Source organism: Contarinia nasturtii, unplaced genomic scaffold (assembly GCF_009176525.2).
Source record: "Contarinia nasturtii isolate CC-2019 unplaced genomic scaffold, AAFC_CNas_1.1 Cnas_scaffold_695, whole genome shotgun sequence".
NCBI classification, from domain to species: domain Eukaryota; kingdom Metazoa; phylum Arthropoda; class Insecta; order Diptera; family Cecidomyiidae; genus Contarinia; species Contarinia nasturtii.
Window position 1 is genome coordinate 590,109 of NW_022198046.1, and position 20,541 is coordinate 610,649.

Sequence of the window (20,541 nt, forward strand, 5' to 3'; positions counted from 1 at the left end):
GATTTTCGTTAAAATTGAAAGCACGCATAGTAATTGCATAACCCGTGCCTGGTAACCGTACAATTTGAATTGATTGGTTTGGGCGTTGATTAGACGCATCCGAGAAATCTGTTCGAATGCAATTCGAGCGAATATGGAGTTGTATGAATAATGACCGATAGAAAAGGTATCAATTTGTCTGAAAAATAAACTAGATTGTCCCGCGACAGAGTAAATTGAGTTAAAACTAACGCAAATGCGTTTGCAAAGCGTATAACAACTCGTTGCAAAATTGTATTTGTTTAGTGTATGTATGTATGACATACTAGGAATATTTAATCCGATTTAATGAAGTATCAAGCCAATGTTTCGTATCATTTCTAAAGAGTTTATTACTTGCCATCGTACGATGCAAAATATTCTCAATTTTAAAGAGCCACGGTATGAATCATATACACGCACTTTGAAATTTATCGGCGTCAATTTATAATAAAAAGCATACATGTCCATGGCCGTTGAAAGAAATTCGTCGGACGTAGCAACGTTGGTACATTCATTTAAGCATTGCACATTGCACACATCCTTTTGCATCGTTCTTCATTACATTTGCATTAGTTTCACATTTGTTTGAAGTTAATCGCTGGCTCTTGTTCTCAACCTACCCAAACATTTATTACACATATTAAAATCCAAAATTAAACACGAGTGCTTCATTAGTCACTGATAATAATAAAGAAACATGCACGCAATGCATTTTCTAAAGGCAATGCGCTCTCTCTCTATCGCTTATCCATTCACTCTGTCACTTCTTCTCTCTCGCCATCTCACTCTCGATTTGACCATCGAGAGAAATATGATTTGATTATCTCGTTTGAGTCAGCCACACAAGCAAATGAGACGCATTCGTGCACTTCGCCATTGCATCATCATATTTCATATTTGAAAATTTGTACATGTACGCTTACCAGTTAGTCATTCGTCGATAAATCAAAATTTGAAACGACAAATATTTGCATAATTAACGATTGAACAATTTGTCAGATAGATGTAAGTGACAAATATTTGGATTTTAACTGCAATCTGCTGATAGCAAATGTCTGTAAACCAACACAAACACTGCAATTTAGTTACTGTGTAAAATATTCATTCACATCTTTCACTCGACATAGAAAATTGAATCATTTACTTTGAACACAGTAATACCTAATGATTCCAAAATTGAAACCATTTTCCTCATCCGAAACGAAATGAAATATCGTGCAATTTTCGACCAGCAAATCCGACCATACAAACAAGTAATACATCTAAATTTCGACTGGATTTTCCATTGAATCCAGAAGGAATGAAATACCCATAATGATGTAGGCCCATTGAATTGTCTGTAAAAATGCGAACAGTTTGGTGTGTGGTTTATGTTTGCAAATTACAATTGTAATAAAAATGGTTTATATTTTCTTTTCATAAACATAAATGAAACATTGAGATCAAACGTTTACTGCAATATCTCTTTGCTTTTTGAAAGAAGAGGACTCAGCTCTTTGAGCAAATCGCCGGAAAACTCACGAAGGAAGCTATTCGTAAATCGATTCATTTGTGAAATCAAGTTTGGATGCTCCTTCAATACAGATACATGGTTGGTGTTGACAGTAATGGCATGCAATGCTTCAATAATGCCACGTTTAAAGCAAATTTTTCTCCATGAATAGCACATTGAATATTCTTGATTCTGGTGTGTATTGTTCAACAAATTCCATTTTTCTGCAAAAAAAAGATGTAAACATTGAAAATACGTGACCGAATTAGATTTGAGAGTGCCATTGGTTGCGGCAGTTGTTGTTCGAATTTCATCAAGTGAATTTCGTACAATTTGTTCCATCAGTTGGGAATACATTTGCCAAAATTTATGAGCAATTGGTGTTTGAAGAGATATGAAAACATTCGATCCACAAATCTCATCTCAACCATGTAGTACCTATAATAATTTCAACAATTTGGCAGCAGCGTTGACCCTTTCGAACGAACTACCGACTCTAAAAAGAATTGATACTCAATTAATTTGGTTAAAAACTGTTGATAGACACGCTTTTTGTTGACAACATTTACTTACAATCGATCGCTTCATTCGTTTAAGATATTTTCAATGTCGGGGAGTACATTCTGTTTCGCCTTCGCTCTATTACTGAGCGATTCGAATTTCTTGAGAATTCTGAAAACAGAAAAACTTAATTACGAGTTTGTGGTTTTGTTTTGGGTAAATGTATTGAATGTGAACTTGGCACATTTCTTAGGAATGAAACATTGTGCAAATTACAACATTTGTAGAAATATTATTTGGTTTCACGAAAAAAAGATATAACGAATATTCAAAAGAATAAAAATATCTGTTTCGAGCTGTGAATGGCGTTTCTTTTTTGGCGATGAACGAATATCAATTCATATGAAAACTTACTTTGTAGAATTTCTTTCCAATTCATCACGGCAACTACAACTTATAATTATGTTAAGTAGAGCAAACGATAAGCTGTGGAACAGCATTTTGTGCGTTTATCCGTTGTTTCGTATTTTATTTTTGAATCTTTATATTTCATAAAAATCATTCACTCTAGCGAATTTAGCCTGGCACTAGTTCCCGTAGACTTTCAAAATTTAAGTTTTGTAGTAAATTTACTAGCAACTGAAACCAAACTTGTATAATTTAGCCGTTAAATGAGTTCCAATAATTTGAGAATCTATTTGCACACGTCTTCATTTATTTAACACAGGTGTTTTGACAATTTCATTATCGACAACAATCATTTTTTTTTGTTTAAATGTTTGATACTTTATCATCTAGCAATATATAGAAGAGATGAAATTGATAAATGTGTATTGAAAAAATTATGAGAATAAAAAGTTAATGAGTCGAAACTTAATTTTATCAGTAGCAGACCACATGCATAGTCTATGATCTGAAAAATGTGATTCAAAGTACAAGAAGAAAAAAACCGTATCAAAACGTGACTTTATTTCCATGAATCAAACAGATAACTTGGCATTTTTATGAGAAAAGTCAAAAGTGATTTCAATTTTCGGTAAATTCTTCAAATAAAATTTGAATGTTCCCAGACTGCTTACAATCGCATAGTTGGTTGTCCGTGTCATTCAAGCGCATTGATATGCACCATCAAATGAATAATATGCCAACCAAAAGTTGAGTTTTTTATTGTTCATCCCATTTTTATTGGTATATTTTCTCGACACTTCATTCGCTCGCCAGTTTCATCGCATTTATCTCAAAATCGAGCAATCAATTTTGTAGGTGGTTAGTTCAGCAAATGCACGGTAAATATGCTTTGATTCCATTTTGAGAACGAACACAAGAAAAAAAAATATCATGAAAATGGAATGAAATTATAGTATTTTATGGATTTTTAGTGCAAGAGAGCTATAATTTATGGATGAATCTCTTCGTTCGCATACTTTCCACTTCAACTCTCTTCATTGCATTTTGACAGCGCGCTTGAATATTTTATGGGCTGCAGCATGTTTAATTTTTCCTTATTCCTCTCTGTTTGAATTGTGTGCAAAGCAAGCGCTCACGTCTTCCGAAAGGATGGAATATTTTTTCATCGTATACTTATATACATATCGATGTCCATAAGTATCCAAATGGTTGCGGTATGAGATAAAAAAAAAAGTCATTCATTTTAACCCGAAATATGTTAATTTTCCGTTAAGCACAAAAGACCATAAAATATTTAAACACTATTTACGTTTTTCAAATGAAACAGAAAATTCATAAATAAACGGTGCATAAGTTATTGGCTGTCGCGGTGGTGGTTCGGACACTTGATGTTTTATCTAACATCTAAATCGAGTTGAATTCTTCTTCAAATTTGATTAAGAAGTTTTTACTGAATCATTTATATTTTGAAAAACTTTCCGTTAAGAAGACAAATCTCTTTTTTTTTCAGTGGAACGTATCAAAGAACAAGTGAAGCTACGCGCACTTATTCCAAATGAAATAAAGAAGTGCCGTCACTTTGAAACCTATTGTGAGGTACAATAATTCCATTTAACGAATTTTATAAATAGACATTTTTTTTATGATTCCAGTGAAAAAGGAGTTAGTATTTTAGTTTGTGGTTGACGTTCGAATAGTCACAAATCACAGAGTGAAATATCTGTCTTGACATTTCTTCATCCGTCACGTACATATGAAATATTTATTACATATCATGCGACCGTTGATTTCGGATTGTTACAACATGGGGCTCGATTAATAGCGAGAGAAAAGTCACTGGTTTCAAAACAATCAACAGCAGTTTAACAAATGACCCGAACATGACTAATGTATGCTATGCTTTAGTAAATACAGTTTATCTATGAATAATTGCGTGCACTTTTTCCATGAATAAACAACCAAAAGATTCCATTTCTCGAAAGAATGATTCATCGGTGCCAACTATTTCATCAGCTAAACAGGTTCAGACATGTCCGATGCGGTGCAAAATTGCAACGGTAAAATTATTATGGTCTAGATTCTATAACATGCACGTAATTATTAATTAGCAAATAATGAAAACAAAAACGGTTTTGCAACAAAGCAAATTTTTCAAGCGTATTCAGTTCTATGTTTGCTCTTTTAACTTCCGAATCATAATAATTATAGATTAAGTCGACGGTGTAGACAATGATTTCTTTTACTCATTGCATGCGATTTACTACAATACACGTATAAATATTGCATTTATCATCTGCTGCAACTACACACACACGCACCACATAACAAATTCTAAAATTTTCGATTCTGAAATGCCTCAACATTCAAGAGGGTCACGGTTCTGTGGCTGCACGTCATCTTTCTCTGCCATTGACCGTCGAACAATTTTTTACTCTTCCAATGAAGGTATGAGTCATGATTTTTAATATGTCTATTATTGAGCGCAATGCGCATATGTGCAATCTTCTATTTACATATTTGCAATCATGTTCGTTTTAAAGTGCGGATTTAATCAGACACTTTTGAGACTGATCGCATTGTGTGTTGATTGTGCCGAGATTCCATTAAATTGAAAACTTTCAACCTTATAAAAATAGAGGAATGAAATATTCCTAGACTCCAGCACGGTGAATAAAGGTAAACTAACGATCGAATGCAACTATGTTAATTCTTCCCTGTTCTTTGTTTTTACGAAAGTCTTTTCGAGTTCGTCGCTTCTTTTGCTTAATGAATGTTTGCGTTCTGATTTGCGCATCGTCATGTCACAAAACTCAGAGCAGCCGCGTGATCACACTCGCCTGATGCTACAAGTTATTGCATTAATTAGATAGAAATTAGAATTCACAACTCAAAACAGCAACTTCTAATTATATAAAAGAAATGTGCACTTCTTTGTGTCTACATCCAAACAATACGAAACAATGAGGCTTTGGACATGCAATCTGAGCACAGGTTGGATATATATTTAAGCACGAGCGATTCGCCGGTGTTTTTCTCAGAATAATTACCTGCATCTAACCAATTCCAATTTTGAAATGCTTCAATGTTATTGAACTCACGCTAAAATGTTATTTTCTACATGGCACAAAACTATGAAAATTGCTCTGTATGACGCAACGCTGAAGAAAAACCAAAATATGAGAGAGAAAAAAAAATATTCATGAAATTCTAGAAACTTATAAATAAATTATTGTTGACAACAGCCTCCAGACGGCGGACACCAATTACGAACAAAAAAAAATGCATACAAAATATATACAATGTAAAAATTACCAATAATGATAAGTCCATAATTTACGACCAAATAAATGATTAAGTGTTTAAAATAGCATTTCTAAAAAGTTATTAAGATGGGTTTTTTTCATAAAATTTTCCACAAAAATCAAGCCTTGTCACATTCTGATAATAATGAAAATGTGCGAATCAATTACTTATTTTATGGCACACGTTTGTTGTGTGCATTTCTTAAGTGCTCAGTATATTTCGGTTCGTTATTATGAAAAAGAATTCGGTTGAGTTGTGAATGCAATTGCAAATGCGTATATGTGTATTGTGTATCCTGTACATGATAAAAAAATTTCCTTGTCGCATTGACGGTAAGATTTACAATGTAACTTAGGCACCCAGCAACAAGTAATAATTTACGAAAACTCTGAATATATAACCCGAATAATGAAGATGCTGTATGAAGTAAGAAGAAAATCAAACAGTTAAACTGCTCCATTGTCGATCGTAAAAATCAACAATTTATGATCATCATCATCAGAATAACACCTTTGAACGGGTGATACAGCAATGAGTATGATCCTGCTCACACCATGCGTTTCATTCAATCAAAATAAACTGTTAAAAGTAAATATTGAAATAAAAAGTGTATGAAAACTGTTCATTTTTCGCTTCTGACGGCACGCAATTACGCCATATAACAATGAACTTCAAAATGAATACGCTCTTGTAAGGCACACTCTTCGTAAAACATTTATTCTTTCGAGAGTGAAAAAGTGAGTATATACGAAGAAGAGAATATATCAAATCATTCATTCAGTGCAAGAGAAAAGATATGCGCACTTTTTTCCCGTAAAACTATTGACGGTGTAAATTATTTATTTTTGTGCAAATAAAAGTATGTTTATTAAAGCCGACACAGATGACTGACTCGGTCGCACAGCAAAAATTCGAACAAACTCAACGCTGAGATTCACACAGTAAAATAGTGTGACAAACAATGGAGAATCTCAGTAAGAGATCCAGTCTTAGTCCATTTGGTCAGCAACATTGTAACAATTTTTATGATCGTTTTTTCTCTTCTTTCGCACTGGACAAACAATAAAGAACACTGTAGATTTACGGTGATTTTGTGTACTTTAGATATAAGCAACACACATAATATATATAGTGTCTTATTGCATTTTAATCCGAATAGTGATGTGCATAGAGATTTCTTTAAATTTAATGCGGCTGTGTTGTACCAGTTTTGCGCAACACGGCTGACGAATCACACGCACCGCAGAGGGTAGTTTTATTGTTTTTAATGACCATCAATTATTTTTGCCATTAAATGTACCTACTGGACACCGGACAGTCGCAGAACGATCAACCCCATCCGCTGAGATGCCATAAAATTCAATTTTTTCCCTTTTCTTTGTGTTTACAGCAGAAGAATTGATATTCGTGTTCTTAGAAACTGGTTTGTACCGAGGGTAGGTTGCATCAACCACTGCTTGATTGAATGATATTTTTCGCTGGCTCTTTTCTTTGACAGCGTGTCACTTTTTTCGCGTTTTCTCTCAATCAAGATTATCATATGTGTATTATATGCGTTACAATTTCGTGAAATGACTTTACATTCAGTAAAATGCTGAAAACTGGCCACATATTATAACATTAAAACACGGTCAAAAACTGGTTTTCACGCTAATCAAAATGAAACTAAAGCAAATAAATAGGTAATTTGTTTGCAAATCGTCAATAATTCTGATCGTAAAATTTTTATTCTTCGCTTTGTTCTATTTTTCTCATCAAATTTTCACACGCAACAAAGAAGCGTAACCAAGAGAGTATTTTATTCAAAAACAACGCAATTGCAGTGAAAAGAAACACTTTGACTCGAATTTTTTCAAAGAAAAAATGCGTATATTTCGATCAAAATTTGACGGATCGCAATTTCGGGAACGCATCATTAATAGAATTAATTTGTAAGTACATCAGTAACACGATAAGGAAATTGTTGTACGATTTACAATTTTTGTCATACATATTGTTTTTATGTTTGCTTTATTTCAAAAATTGAATTAACACTTTTTTCAATTGAAATATCGGAACGAATCATAATCAAGGTGATTATTTGATTGCCTTTTTCAATGCGGGGAGAAACTTTTGCAGTTGAGTTGGGGATGTCTTTTTAGTTAACATATTTTGACACATCATACAATAATCTGTGGTAGCTCTAGTTATTGGTTGTCTGCTTATAATGGCTGCCCTTAAAACTTTCGTTATTGAACTCAATTGGTTTTTATTTGCTTGTGCCGCTGCACTTCTATTTCCTTTATTGTATTGAGCCCAATCGTAGCATCTTGTCATTGCTTTGTTAACTGTGCCCCACAAATCTACGGTACGTTTTTGTCCAGGTTTCGTCAATTTAGCAGTTTTTGGTGGATTCAAAGCAGCAAAAATTTGTTGTTGAAAATGTTGTTTACAAGTTTGCATCGAAAATGGAACACCTTGTGTATACTGGAATAAAAGAGCCAATTGTAATACATATTGTTAAAATAAATGTTTAAGAAATGACTTACATGCACGGCGGTGCAAGCAACCAAGAACAAAAGAACAATTGTATTTTTCATCATTGCTACTCAACTGAAAAACTTTCAATATAGACTCAATTGAGAGGTTCATACTATTTATACTAGTATTTTTGTGAGAAAAAATCGCATTTAAAAATTTTCAGCATAGTTAAATCAAGATAAGAGTTCGAAATTAAAGTTTTCGTCATTTGAAACATCCACCACATTGTACAGATGATTAAATTTTTGATATCAAAAACATGTACATTTACAATTTCAACTTGATTGATTCACGAGATCAAATGATTCCATTGACATTTTTTCAAGTGAGAATTCGTTAATAATTAAAAAAACAAAACATTTTTGGCTTGAAAATGACAGAATTTTGTTTTGGTTGACTAATATTTAATAAAGTGACAAAGAAATGTTGTTTTGTTCTATTGAAGAATATTTTTTCTCTAAATATAGGAATATTCATAATAGGAAATTGACATAATGAAATTAATTAGATTCATTTGTCAAATTCCGGAATGTTTAAAACAGTTTGTTATGTTAACCAAAGTCAAATAGATATGACACTGAGCCTATGCCGGTCAAAGTGAGGGAACAAATTCAAATGAAAGTGTCAAAATTTATGATAATGACCTTCGATTGAATTTTTCGAAGTGGATTTATTGATAATGTTCGATGATCTGAATTCAAACAGCGCACAATTAGCCATTCGCGAGTATATTTGTAACAAAATCGTCACCCTCGGTTGACATCACTCATTCGATTCAATTCAGTTGTCATTATTTATTGAAAACGGTATATGCATTCCCTCCGTTTTCGTTAATAGCAAACGTATTCGAATGAAAATGCGACACGGAGAATTCACGTTCATAAAATTACACCGAGAATAATGAGCAACAGAGAGAGAGCGTCAGCGAATGGAAATGTAACAAAGAAGCAAAAGCGATAAAATTGTCAAAAGAAAATAACCGTGTCTTATTTTATGACGTCATAATTTAAAAAATTTCTATTCTTATTCGGTACATTTATGGATTCTTTCTTGACACCATTAAATTATTTAAATAGCATTTATGCATACAATGTTGCATATATGTATATAATCAGCGTTTGGTTTGCATTGTCACCATACTGCCGTTTGACTGATATATGATGCGTTTTTGTTGTGACTATGAGACGTGCGTGTCTCTATTGGTTTTTGTTTTTGCTTTGCGTCATATTGTTTGATCATATCCATTGATTCTGATTTGAATTAAACGTAATTAAATAATGTTTTTGTCACACAAAATCATCATTGGTGAGGAAGAACCCCAAAAAAAATGGTGGGTATGACGTCGAAATTGCGTCGTCCTGTGTGCGTTGATCTCGATATTCGGTGACATATAACAAAAGAACACACCAGAAAAGTCATCAAATGGAACAAAAGACATGCAACATTGTTGCAGCATACAGAAAGTATGTTCATGGCTGTTTCTGAAGCCTAGAATAGTAAGCGATTGTTCGAATTGTGAAAAGGTTTCATTTCGTTTTAATGATGGGCAGCGATTTTTTTTTGTTCAAGTCATCTCGGACTTTGGTCAATGGTGGCTGCAATTTTTTGCTTTGGATTTGAAAAATTCCACACACGTTATCGTTCATTGCATCAAATGTTTCTCATTTTAATTGAAACGCAAGTGAAAAATGTTCAAGGAAGAGATTTTCTTATGGGCAATACCGGCTCCTTTGTCACCATTTTATATCCTTGTTTGTATTGTATTGACGTATACATTGTTGCAGCTCCATTTACCAATGCTGTATTTTGAGTCATAAACGCGCACTTTTGTCACACACTCACACGAACAATACGATTTTGGTTTGTGTTTCTTTTGTTTGCAATAATACATTTTAAAGGCATGTCGAACGGCAGTCAATCGTGTTTTTTTGTTCATATTCCCTTCGAAGATTATGTGCTGCTACCGCGCACTGTAAAAATAACCCGAAACGAAATTGATGCATTTTCATATTCAAATTTTTTTTTTGTTTTGTTTAATTTCCAATAAAAGTTACCGGATTCACTGAAAATAAACAAAATGAAAAAGAGAGGCGAAGTGTAATAAAATTTCTTAAGCAACTAATTTGAGTGTCAAAACTTTCTTTGTGATGTAATCGGTCGGTGTGTGAGGCTCAGAGTTTTAACGATTTCAGTTTGTTTTTATTACGTTGCAAAACAGGAACAGTAAATGCGAGGATTAAGAACAACGAACATCTTGAAGAATGTGAAAAAACCTCATATTTTTTCCTATCCTTACCGAATATCAGAGAAACAAAAGTGTTTTTTTTTTAATTCCAGAACCTTTTGTTATGAAATAATTTTTACATTGCTTTACGAAATGATTTTCTACTTTAGTTTTGCAATTATAGGAAATATAGTTTTTGTAAATAATTGTGTCAAATCTCAAATGCTTGAAAATTTATTTTTATAAAGAAAATGTTTGTGAATTCGTTTTGACTCTCTAATGGTGGTCGAATAAAAGCGATTGATTTTTCCAAAGTGTTTAGTAAAGCATCGTTTAAATAGGGGCTTCAATTCAATAGAAAACTGCTCAAAACATTTCCGTGGTTTATGGTCGTGGAGTATACAAAGGTGTTTTATTGTGAACACCCTAAAAATCAATCAGCGCGAAAATGTTCAATGTAAGGCTCACGAATTCTTCCAATCTTCACGGCCAGCTGGTAGCTTGCGAATAACGCAACAAATTTATCTGTTTAAGTTAAAAGGTTTGTAATTTTATTGCCAGTTGTTAATAGTTCTTAATAAAGAGTTCTTAATTCTGTTTCGAATCGCAATGAACGGGTTGCAAGCAATAAAATTGAAAAGAATTTCGGCAGAACACACTCTCGATTAATATGGTTCCCGCATCGCTTAAAAATCGGCAGAATCGCAAAATGGTGTTAAGAAACCTTTTAATTCTTCTCTTTTTATGGCTTTCATATGAACCATTTTAAGAATGTGAACCGAGAAAGAATTATTTTTCTAGTGTATATACAGCGAGTGTGTCAAATAAATTAAATGTGTAAGAGCGTGCAAATTGTGACGAAGGAATAATGCACACGCACTACCGAAAAATGAATCTTTTATGTTGAATTTTATTGGTGTTCAACAACAAAGAAATGAAGAAGACGAAAACGAAAATTTAACTGTAAATATTGACAATCATATTTTTTCGTCACGTCAAACATTTGGCAATAATACAGTATTGTGCGAACCGAAAGAGGAGTTGATCGATGCGATTAAGTGTGCGCTGGATGCTTTTCATTTGCACACACACAATCTCGGTGTATTGGCTTATTTTCCGTACGTCTGTTGTCGTATATTAATAAATAATCGTGTTATTATCAAACATAAATCAGACATTGTATTCTTATTTATTCTTTCGTTTTTTTTATATATCGTGTGTGTGCAAATGCATTTCATTTTATCACCGTCTTCTTCTCCATCGAAGATGTGTGTGTGCCACTTTAGGAACGTATGTGGTAGATTTCATTTTTTCCGATGGTTGGTTTGTGCACTTTGAACATTTTACGTCAGTGTCATTTGAGCGACACATTGCATTAATACCAAATTCTTCTTTATACTTTGTGTGATGCCTTTTTATGTTGAATATGAATTATGTGCGTGATTTTGTTTTTTTCATGTGATGTAGTCTGCTACGGTGTGTCTCATCGAATATTTCTTTTGTTAGGTGATAATATGTCAAGCTACTATACACAACAAAGACGGTGTGTTTACATTTACTCGCTTGTTTACGCCAACGAAATGCACATTGAACAACCAGACTATAGCACATACACAACTTGCTCGCACAAAAACTCAATTCATTACTTATTGTGCATCAAATCATTCAACATCCCAAACAATGCATCGACCATATCCAAAACGTTATCAATATACCCAAAGCTTACGATACAAAGAAAGCGAACATAGATTGGCGAAATATAATCAAAGATGGCACGATAAAAATCCCAACATTTCATAATCGAGACCAAACATCCAAGAGTTCTCAAACAAATATCCACTCTCTTTCCCTTTGGCCCCCCACAAATGGCAAAAAGCATCGAAGATGCGCATTTTCAATTCACTTTTTTTCTGATTGCGGTTGTAACTAAACTTGGCTGATGTTGAAACAGATTTTTTTACCTTGATCCCTATGGCTATGATTGACAATGAAAATAGTGACAATCTATGAGACATAAAAAAAACGAAAGCAATCGCATCAAAAGAATTGGTATTATCATCGTTGTCTGCTGCTCATATTGTGTGCATGTCTTGCCATTCTCTGTTTTGCACACTCATAAAATATTTATATTTACATACGAAATTGGGATTTAATATCGCTCACACGAGCAAGTGAAAGAAGCAACAAAAAAACCTTCATTGTCACCATATTGCGATGGAATTGTTTGTGGATAAATATTTTCACTGTTTAGCATTGGCTTTGTACAGTGTAGTTCATTTTAACACATTTCATAAATGCTCAACGAGACGAGTGACAAAAAAATTATGCAACTTTGTTGATTCTCTCTTGGGCATCATCGCAGTATTAAACTGTGAATGTAGATGGGAAAATGAAATTGCCACTTTTGCATTTGTTTATTGTCAACACAAAGTTTTCCTTCTGCAATAGATCTTAAAACATGCTGTTAAATCGAACGAAAAATCATTTTCAACGAATATACAATACATCACATTTTCTTCGCAATTTCGCAGCAGAAAAAGATTGTAATTTTTCAACTTTGTAAAATAAAATCCCATAAAAGTTGTAATCCATGTCGTGAGTCTCTTCAAGATCGTTAGAAGAGTTAGAAAGTTTTAAACGAATTAATTGATGCGGATTATTTTTGTGAAAGCAAGAAAATTGCATTTCCAACAATGTTGATAAAGAATATTTATTGTTGTCTCCGGTTAATATTAAAAACGGAAATACGACGAAAATTTATCGAATTATTTGCCATTTGCACAATAATAAATATTGTGTGCACGGCAATAGAGTGAGTGCATGTTGCATGTATGTAATCATTGTGAAAGATTCTTTATAATGGTTTATATTTGGCATTATTCTGGTATATTGTATACTTGTCCTGTACAGCTAGAGTCACACACACACGCTCCCAGCACACAATTGAAGTCACGTCGAAGCTTCAACGATCCATTCAGACAACGAACAAAACAAAAGAAAGCACAACGCAAATTAAACACGATGTCTAATTGCCGAAACGTTTACTCAAGTGAAAGAGATATATGCGAGCGAGGATATGCTCAGAATTGTTTGAATTTATGAGCATGTGTTGTATTTGATTTCGATACATATATGCATATTCGTGTATATGTGAATGGTCAAAAGTGTTTCTCTCATGCACACCAACAGATGGATTTAATTCTTGGCATTTTGTTTGTATTTGCCAGTGGATACGATTACCGGAACGAAATTGATCGGAATCTTGTTGTCGCTATACGTGTGTACGTATAAATTGCAAAACTTTCATCTCTCTTAATTTTGATTACTTAACCGAAATTAATATTGATTCTTCCCCACAACAACGACGAAAACATACACACATGCATGCACACAAATCACTCCAGCATTCTTGTTTTATTTACAAAGAAACACAATGATATCAGTCAGTATGGCATGGCATTTTTCGAAGCAATGATTTCAATTTTGTGTACGTTCTTTCTAATGTTCTGTGTCTAAATATATTCTCTAAATTCTCTGTGCGACCATTCCGTTTTGGCCAACGAACAATACCATTGTACCATTCACACGATGATTAGAAACATGTATCTATTCGTGATCTACATTGTTTTGTTCGAATCGTAGGCACCAAGTTTTGTTTAATGCTTCGCAAAACCGAAAATTGAAATTGAATATACAACAACGAAAAAAGTGAGTGAAGGACTAACTTGAATATTTCTATCGCACATCCTTTTCCTATGCCACAAGCTTATTATTGTTGATTTTAGTGTTAATGTTTAATTTAGCTAAAATGCAAACATTTGTCGCATTTATCCGTGCGTAGCAGTCTTAGAAGAAGAAGAAGGAGTAGAAGAAGAGGTGGAGGAGGAAGAGAGAGAAGCGCTGTCGATGTCATCGCTGTAATAATTGTTTGCTATTGACAAACGACATTGACAATTTTCTCATGGGTTTGGTAGGACAAGAGCAAACATTACTAGCCACACGCTTATTAATGTTCATCGCTTCACTTATTTTCCACACAGTGCCATAGAAAACCGTGTGTTGCGTCCACTCCTGGACATGGGGTTTTATTTAATCAAAACATTATTATCACATGCATTTCATTAAAGTGCTTTCATTCGTGTATGAATTGAATTCGAATCGGAATTGAAATTAGAACGTGGAATTCAATGTAGCGAGCACTCAAATGCTCACAATTAATGTGTCACCGACAATAAGTTCCGCTGATGTTGTGGTCATTTTATTTTGTGCACACATAAGTGTGTGTGCATGTAAAGATTCTCTCCGATTTATGCCTGACTGCAAATTTCATTCAAGCATAATATTTAACATTGCGTTGTTTGCAGCCGGATCTTGTGTTCAACGTTATTTTTTTTTCTCTCTCGTCTCTTTCTCGTCATGCGTTTACTTGTGTAAATTCGTTGATTTGTCGCTTTGGTTTGACCATTGCTAATTGCTATTGACATATCTATATTTCGTATCTTTGCCGCCGTCCAATGTCCACGCTCCGCTTATATTGGCAATCAATGTGAATGTGACAATTGTTGTTTTTGGTCCCTCACAGTTTCAAATCAAATAAATTAAGTGGTTGAACTCATTGTTGGGCGCACCGAAATCGGTTTTAACAATTTCTAAAGTTTCAACCGCACACACCACACACATATGCACATTGTATATGATACACACATTCGATTCACTTTCACATTTTTAACTTTTGTTAAATGTTACCATTTTTCTATTGAATTTTTCAGAGTTATGGCATACATCTTCATTGTTCACTGTTAATAAATTTTGTTCATAAATTTAATAAAGTGTTTGAAAAAGGATCAAAAATTTGATGAAAATTTCCATGGGCCGGTTAGTGATGAGTGTTTCTAATGAGATTTTATATGTCATCGAAAGCGGAGATTTGTCATTTTTATGCTCTCATTCACAATGAGAGTTAATGCATTCATTCTTCATCATTCCGAGTTATCGACAGTAATCGATGGTGCAGAATAATAAAAGTGACTATATTTGCATCTGTCCATATATGAAAGGACTTATTTTATATTGCGATCTTTTTGACGAGTATGCCTAAATATATCTGAACTATGACACAGAAAGGCGACGATAAAAAACTACAAACAAACCAAAAAAACAGTTCAATTTTCCTTGACGAATCGAATTTCACCGCAATCAATATTCATTACACGGAGTAAAAAAAAAACAACATTGTCGCGCGTCGTTCAAACATTTGGCAACGAAAAAAAAATCCGAAACCACTTACAAAGAAGTGAATGTGTGATTATGGCACAAGTTTCGCACATGACGTGTTTACATTTATTACTCCATATTAACTGCCGAAAACAATGGGAAAGAACATAAAAATTGACATTCGTCAAAATGGATTTCCATTTATCATCGTCATTGAGCAATCGATCGCGTGCGTGTGTGTTTATTCAAATTTGATTTTTCGTTGGCCCTTAGCTGCTGATGATGATAAACTTCTGTAGTGGCAGCACACGTTCGAGTCATTTATCCTTAAGGCAGTGTCAAGTAAACAATGTGTGTATTTTCAATAAAATTGTGAATATTTTTGCCGAGAGAAAGCAAAAAAAAAAAAATCACCAACGCTCGAATCCATGTGTTTGGCCAAACATATCGAATTGCTCTGATGATATTGAGCACATTTTGGTGGATTCGATGCACTTCATTTATATTAATAGCGACGGTCGTTCTGCATCAGATTTCAATTGTGTGATGTCTACCAGCAATACTTCTCGATACATTCACGCATAATAGAGTGAAAAATGATGAATAATGATATTCCATTGTAACAACGACATGCAGCCGAAGTGACTGGTAGTGGTGGTGTCGTTCAAACCGCAGCCCAATAACAAATTGGGAACAACAGAGCAAATAAACTGTACATTGCAAATGTACTCATGCATCTTTGGTTTCTGGAGAAAATCAAATCGATAATTTAATAATGTTGTGATAATGATTATTATAAGGAGCAATCGGTTTATGATAAATGGAGGGCAAATGCATCCCATTCAATTCTGAATGATTTGGGAAATTCGATGCGATGATTGATCAAATTCAAACCATAGACACATTGGTCACTCTATACATTTTGCTATTGTTTATGCATGCATATAAACTATTTATCAACATATCCGAGGTATGTGAACATCTAACAACTATTTACAGCTTGCATTGCCAACGGCAGAGAGATGCACTCGCAAGACAACATTAGAATGCATTTTGTTATTGATCATTAATTGGGCACGTGTTTATCTTGTGGTTATTTGCCAAATGCCGAGCATTTTTGATATTTATTTGTTATTGTAACGAAATTCGGGAGAAAAAAACATGGGAATCGCATGGAAGAAGACACTGAATACTCACACGTGACTTCATTTAATTGAGATAAATAGGATGTCCGAATATTTCTTTACTTTTCGGTGATTTTTCGGGCACAAGGACAAATTCGGTGTGGTTTTTGCTTTTCAACTTCGTTTGTATTGTAATACATATGTACACTGAATGAGATCAAAACTTTGCATATAGGTACTTGCCCAGTTTCTATGTGAAACCACAACCAAACCAAATGCACTAAACTGAACGAGTGTGCCACCGTTTCTGGTTTATTTTCATTGAAAGTGATTGGTTTTACGCATTGTGATTTCTTTGTTTCCCAATTTTATTCCATTTCCATCCGAATTCTTTTCACTTCCCTTTTTCTCCTTTTCGGATCGATGGTTTGTTCTAATAGATGTAAGTACGTTGTTTATAAACACCAGTCAATAGTAAATGATTATTGTTATTTTGTTATTGAATTGGCACCGCAGGCCATTGGTTTTCGATACAATCGCTGAATACAACAAAAAAAGGAAGGAAAAGGATAAAGGACAATTTGTCGAACAGCGACAAATAACAATGTATTGGATTATAATGATTGGGTGAATTTAGTTTAATGAATAACATACGATTTTTTGTCGATCGCCTATTTATGATGCTCTTAATCATCATGTGAACGAACAGTTTCCGTGATTTGTATCTATTTTTCCGCAAATTTTTGCACTGTGGTCTGCGAATTCGTGTTGATTTTTATCAGAGCCAGCCATTCAATCATTCATTGCTGCAAATTAAGCCTATTACGTATCAATAAAAGTGTAAGTACCGTGGAAAACATTGCCTACAGCTTCTCATGCTGTTCAAAATCAGCTTATCCGCTCACTGATTTTGAGTGTCTCTTTTTTAGAGAACATAAAGCAACAGAGTTTTTTTTCGACGGATCAACCAATTTTTTTTTTGGCTTGTTACATAGAAAAATGCACGTAAATTTGATCCTTTTAAAATCGGATTTTAATCGCGACTTTTTTTCTTTTACAAAAACTATGTACATTTTGAAACACAAACATACCGTTAGACAATTAATTTTGAAACACAATTGAACCGTTGAGAAATATAGATATCTTCATTAAAGTTAACCATAAAACTGCAACATGCCCATACAAAAAATGTATGGACATGTTGCAGTTTTATGGTTAACTTTAATGAAGGTATCTATATTTCTCAACGGTTCAATTGTAACTAGCCCAAAAAAGCGCCCAAAATTAAACGAAATTTTTTGTAAAAAAATAAAGTGAAATCGTATTTCTTATCATATCTCTTGAATTGGATATGTTTTCAGTTCAAAATTTTCCCTTTCAGTACCCGCCCGGTTTATTAATTGCCATCATTAATTAAAGCCCTTCGTCGAGATGTTGGGTCTACAAAAAATTGTTCACAAATTATGTTTCATTTATAAAAGTCGATGGGAATTTCGGTATGCCTTTCCTTGCTCACCCGAAATGATATCCAAATGTTAATCATGTGGTCAGAGTATAATCGATGTAAAAAATGTGTCTACTAAGAACGCCTGTCTAGTTTTTATCTCAAGGTGGTTAAATTCATGATAACGGCCACCAAACAAAAATTGTAAGGTGACGTGAATATGTGTTTTGTTTGTGTTTCGTGTTTTTTTTTTTGTTCAGTCTAAGCCATTCATTTTGAGGATTAGTCATGTTCTGACAATGTCTGCTTCACTTTTACACGGCGCCCCATCTCCCATCATACACAATGACACGAATGCCTTTGCATCATCTCAATTCAGAATCCTCAATTCACGTTGCAAGCGGTCTCTATTTTGAAATCGTTGCCTCACGACCGCTAAATGACGTTCTATTAGCTCAAATACAAGCGGCTCTATACATACATGTAAAATCCAATACAAAAAAAGAAAATCTGCACATCTAAGCATGGAAACAAAAGCCTGTCTCAATTAATCTGTTTCTTTGTTTGCAGTGCAAACATACATTATCATATGAGTGAATGAAGAAAAATGACGCGTCAATGGTAAAACAATCGGATATATTTGTTAATACCTTTTAATCACATATCCATTGAACACTACACGAATAGTTAGTTATGCATGGAAATTGTATTCATCGACTTCGAATTTTAACTATTGAATTGTCTGTAAATTCAGTAAACATCGAAATTATGTCTTTGTGTGTCGACTAACACAGCGCATGGATCGTTAAACTGAACCTGAAAGCAATTTCATTATCTGATATTTCGGAGCAGATTGCACTTAGTTATAAATGGCTGGTCATCAGTCTCCGCGAAGACACCAATAAATCAAACGAATCACCATCGCGCAAAATTCACTGCATTTGTTGTCGTGTTGGATTACATGCAAAGCTGGAATAAAGGGAGGAAAATTAAAAAATGTTAAATCCTATGCATACTCATATCATGTGAGAGTGTGTGTGGTCTTCAACCGATTCGTGATGACACGAACGTCTGTCTATGGGGTGGATACGAAATTTGTCCCTTGTGAGATATGAACAAATTTTATTCAGTGTCGCCACCGAAGGTGTAGTTTTATTTGAAGCAAATAAACAAAACAAAAAATGCCGATAGCTAAATGAGCGAATCGTTCTGCTACTATAGCGTCAACGAACTTCATTTGAATGTGATAATTCATTTTATACTTGGAAAATTAGTTCGGTAATATTGGGCATATTTATACATATGTTGAATCTTCTTTTAATTTGGTTAAGTACTAGATTGACTCATCTCGCGAAAACTTTCGGAGACTGGTCAATCGGCAGAGAATGACATTTTGAGGTAATTAAGGGTCGCCTATCTGTCTTTATCGGAAATTCGATAAAGAAAATCATAGCAACCATACAATCGGCTACATATGGTGTTTCAAATTTAATATATTGAAAGATGTCAATTCCAACGTACTTTGAACATAAGATTTCACCCCATCTCCAACTATGAATGCATTACATGTGTAAGCGTCCATTTTAATGTCCTTTCGAGAATATTCTGAAAAGAATGAATATCACTTTGAGACAGACTTCTACATTTTATCTCTCACACAAGCACACAATACAAGTAATACCGAGGGAATTTATATCTGTTTCAGGCACTGTAGAATGAAATTGAAACTCTTTATGTCATGGTCATTGTTTGGGGACCACTCAAAAACAGCAACAATCAAATGAGTGCGCATCGAAACGCTGTCGATTGCCAACTACAGGCACTTCATGCAAACAAACAAAAAATACCGGAATTTCATTACGATTGTGCCTGCAGTATTCTAGTCACAGTCATTGAAAACACTGATAGATAAAAAAAAAAGAACGATCCAAAGATAATGTCAGGTTGATAACTGATGGTGTCATTTGCATATATTGTCGATTGAACTCAAACCCCGTTCAAACTGTATTGTATGCTTGGTGAATCGGGTGACCATGACGAGAGAGTTTCAACTGAATCGAATTGAATGGTCAATCGTTTGCATCTCACACATACGGTATCCATTACAATGTTGTAAATCCCGTACGTTCCGCGCAAAAAGCGGCCAACACACAAAATCGATGATGCTCATGTATGTGATAAATGCAATGCAATGAATCTCGATGTCATGTTTCATTTTCACATTTGTCCAGCTTCCCATCGAAATGTATCAAAATTAAATGGATTTGGATGGTTGCCTCATCATACATAT

At 34.0% G+C, this 20,541-nt stretch overlaps 1 protein-coding gene and 1 long non-coding RNA gene across 2 annotated transcripts; both read right to left on the reverse strand.

Moving 5' to 3' along the window:
* Nucleotides 1-1,383: 1,383 nt before the first annotated feature.
* LOC116341355 lies at nucleotides 1,384-2,533 on the reverse strand. Its single transcript, XR_004201149.1, has 4 exons — nucleotides 2,429-2,533; nucleotides 2,087-2,185; nucleotides 1,952-2,009; nucleotides 1,384-1,737 (listed from the first exon to the last, which is right to left on the reverse strand). It is a non-coding gene; the product is annotated as an uncharacterized LOC116341355 (long non-coding RNA).
* Nucleotides 2,534-7,703: 5,170 nt separating this feature from the next.
* Nucleotides 7,704-8,346, reverse strand: LOC116341109. The gene is made up of 2 exons (XM_031767981.1): nucleotides 8,254-8,346; nucleotides 7,704-8,191 (listed from the first exon to the last, which is right to left on the reverse strand). The coding sequence occupies exons 1-2, from the start codon at nucleotides 8,305-8,307 to the stop codon at nucleotides 7,802-7,804; spliced, it is 444 nt and encodes a 147-aa protein (XP_031623841.1). The 5' UTR covers nucleotides 8,308-8,346; the 3' UTR covers nucleotides 7,704-7,801.
* Nucleotides 8,347-20,541: the final 12,195 nt, after the last annotated feature.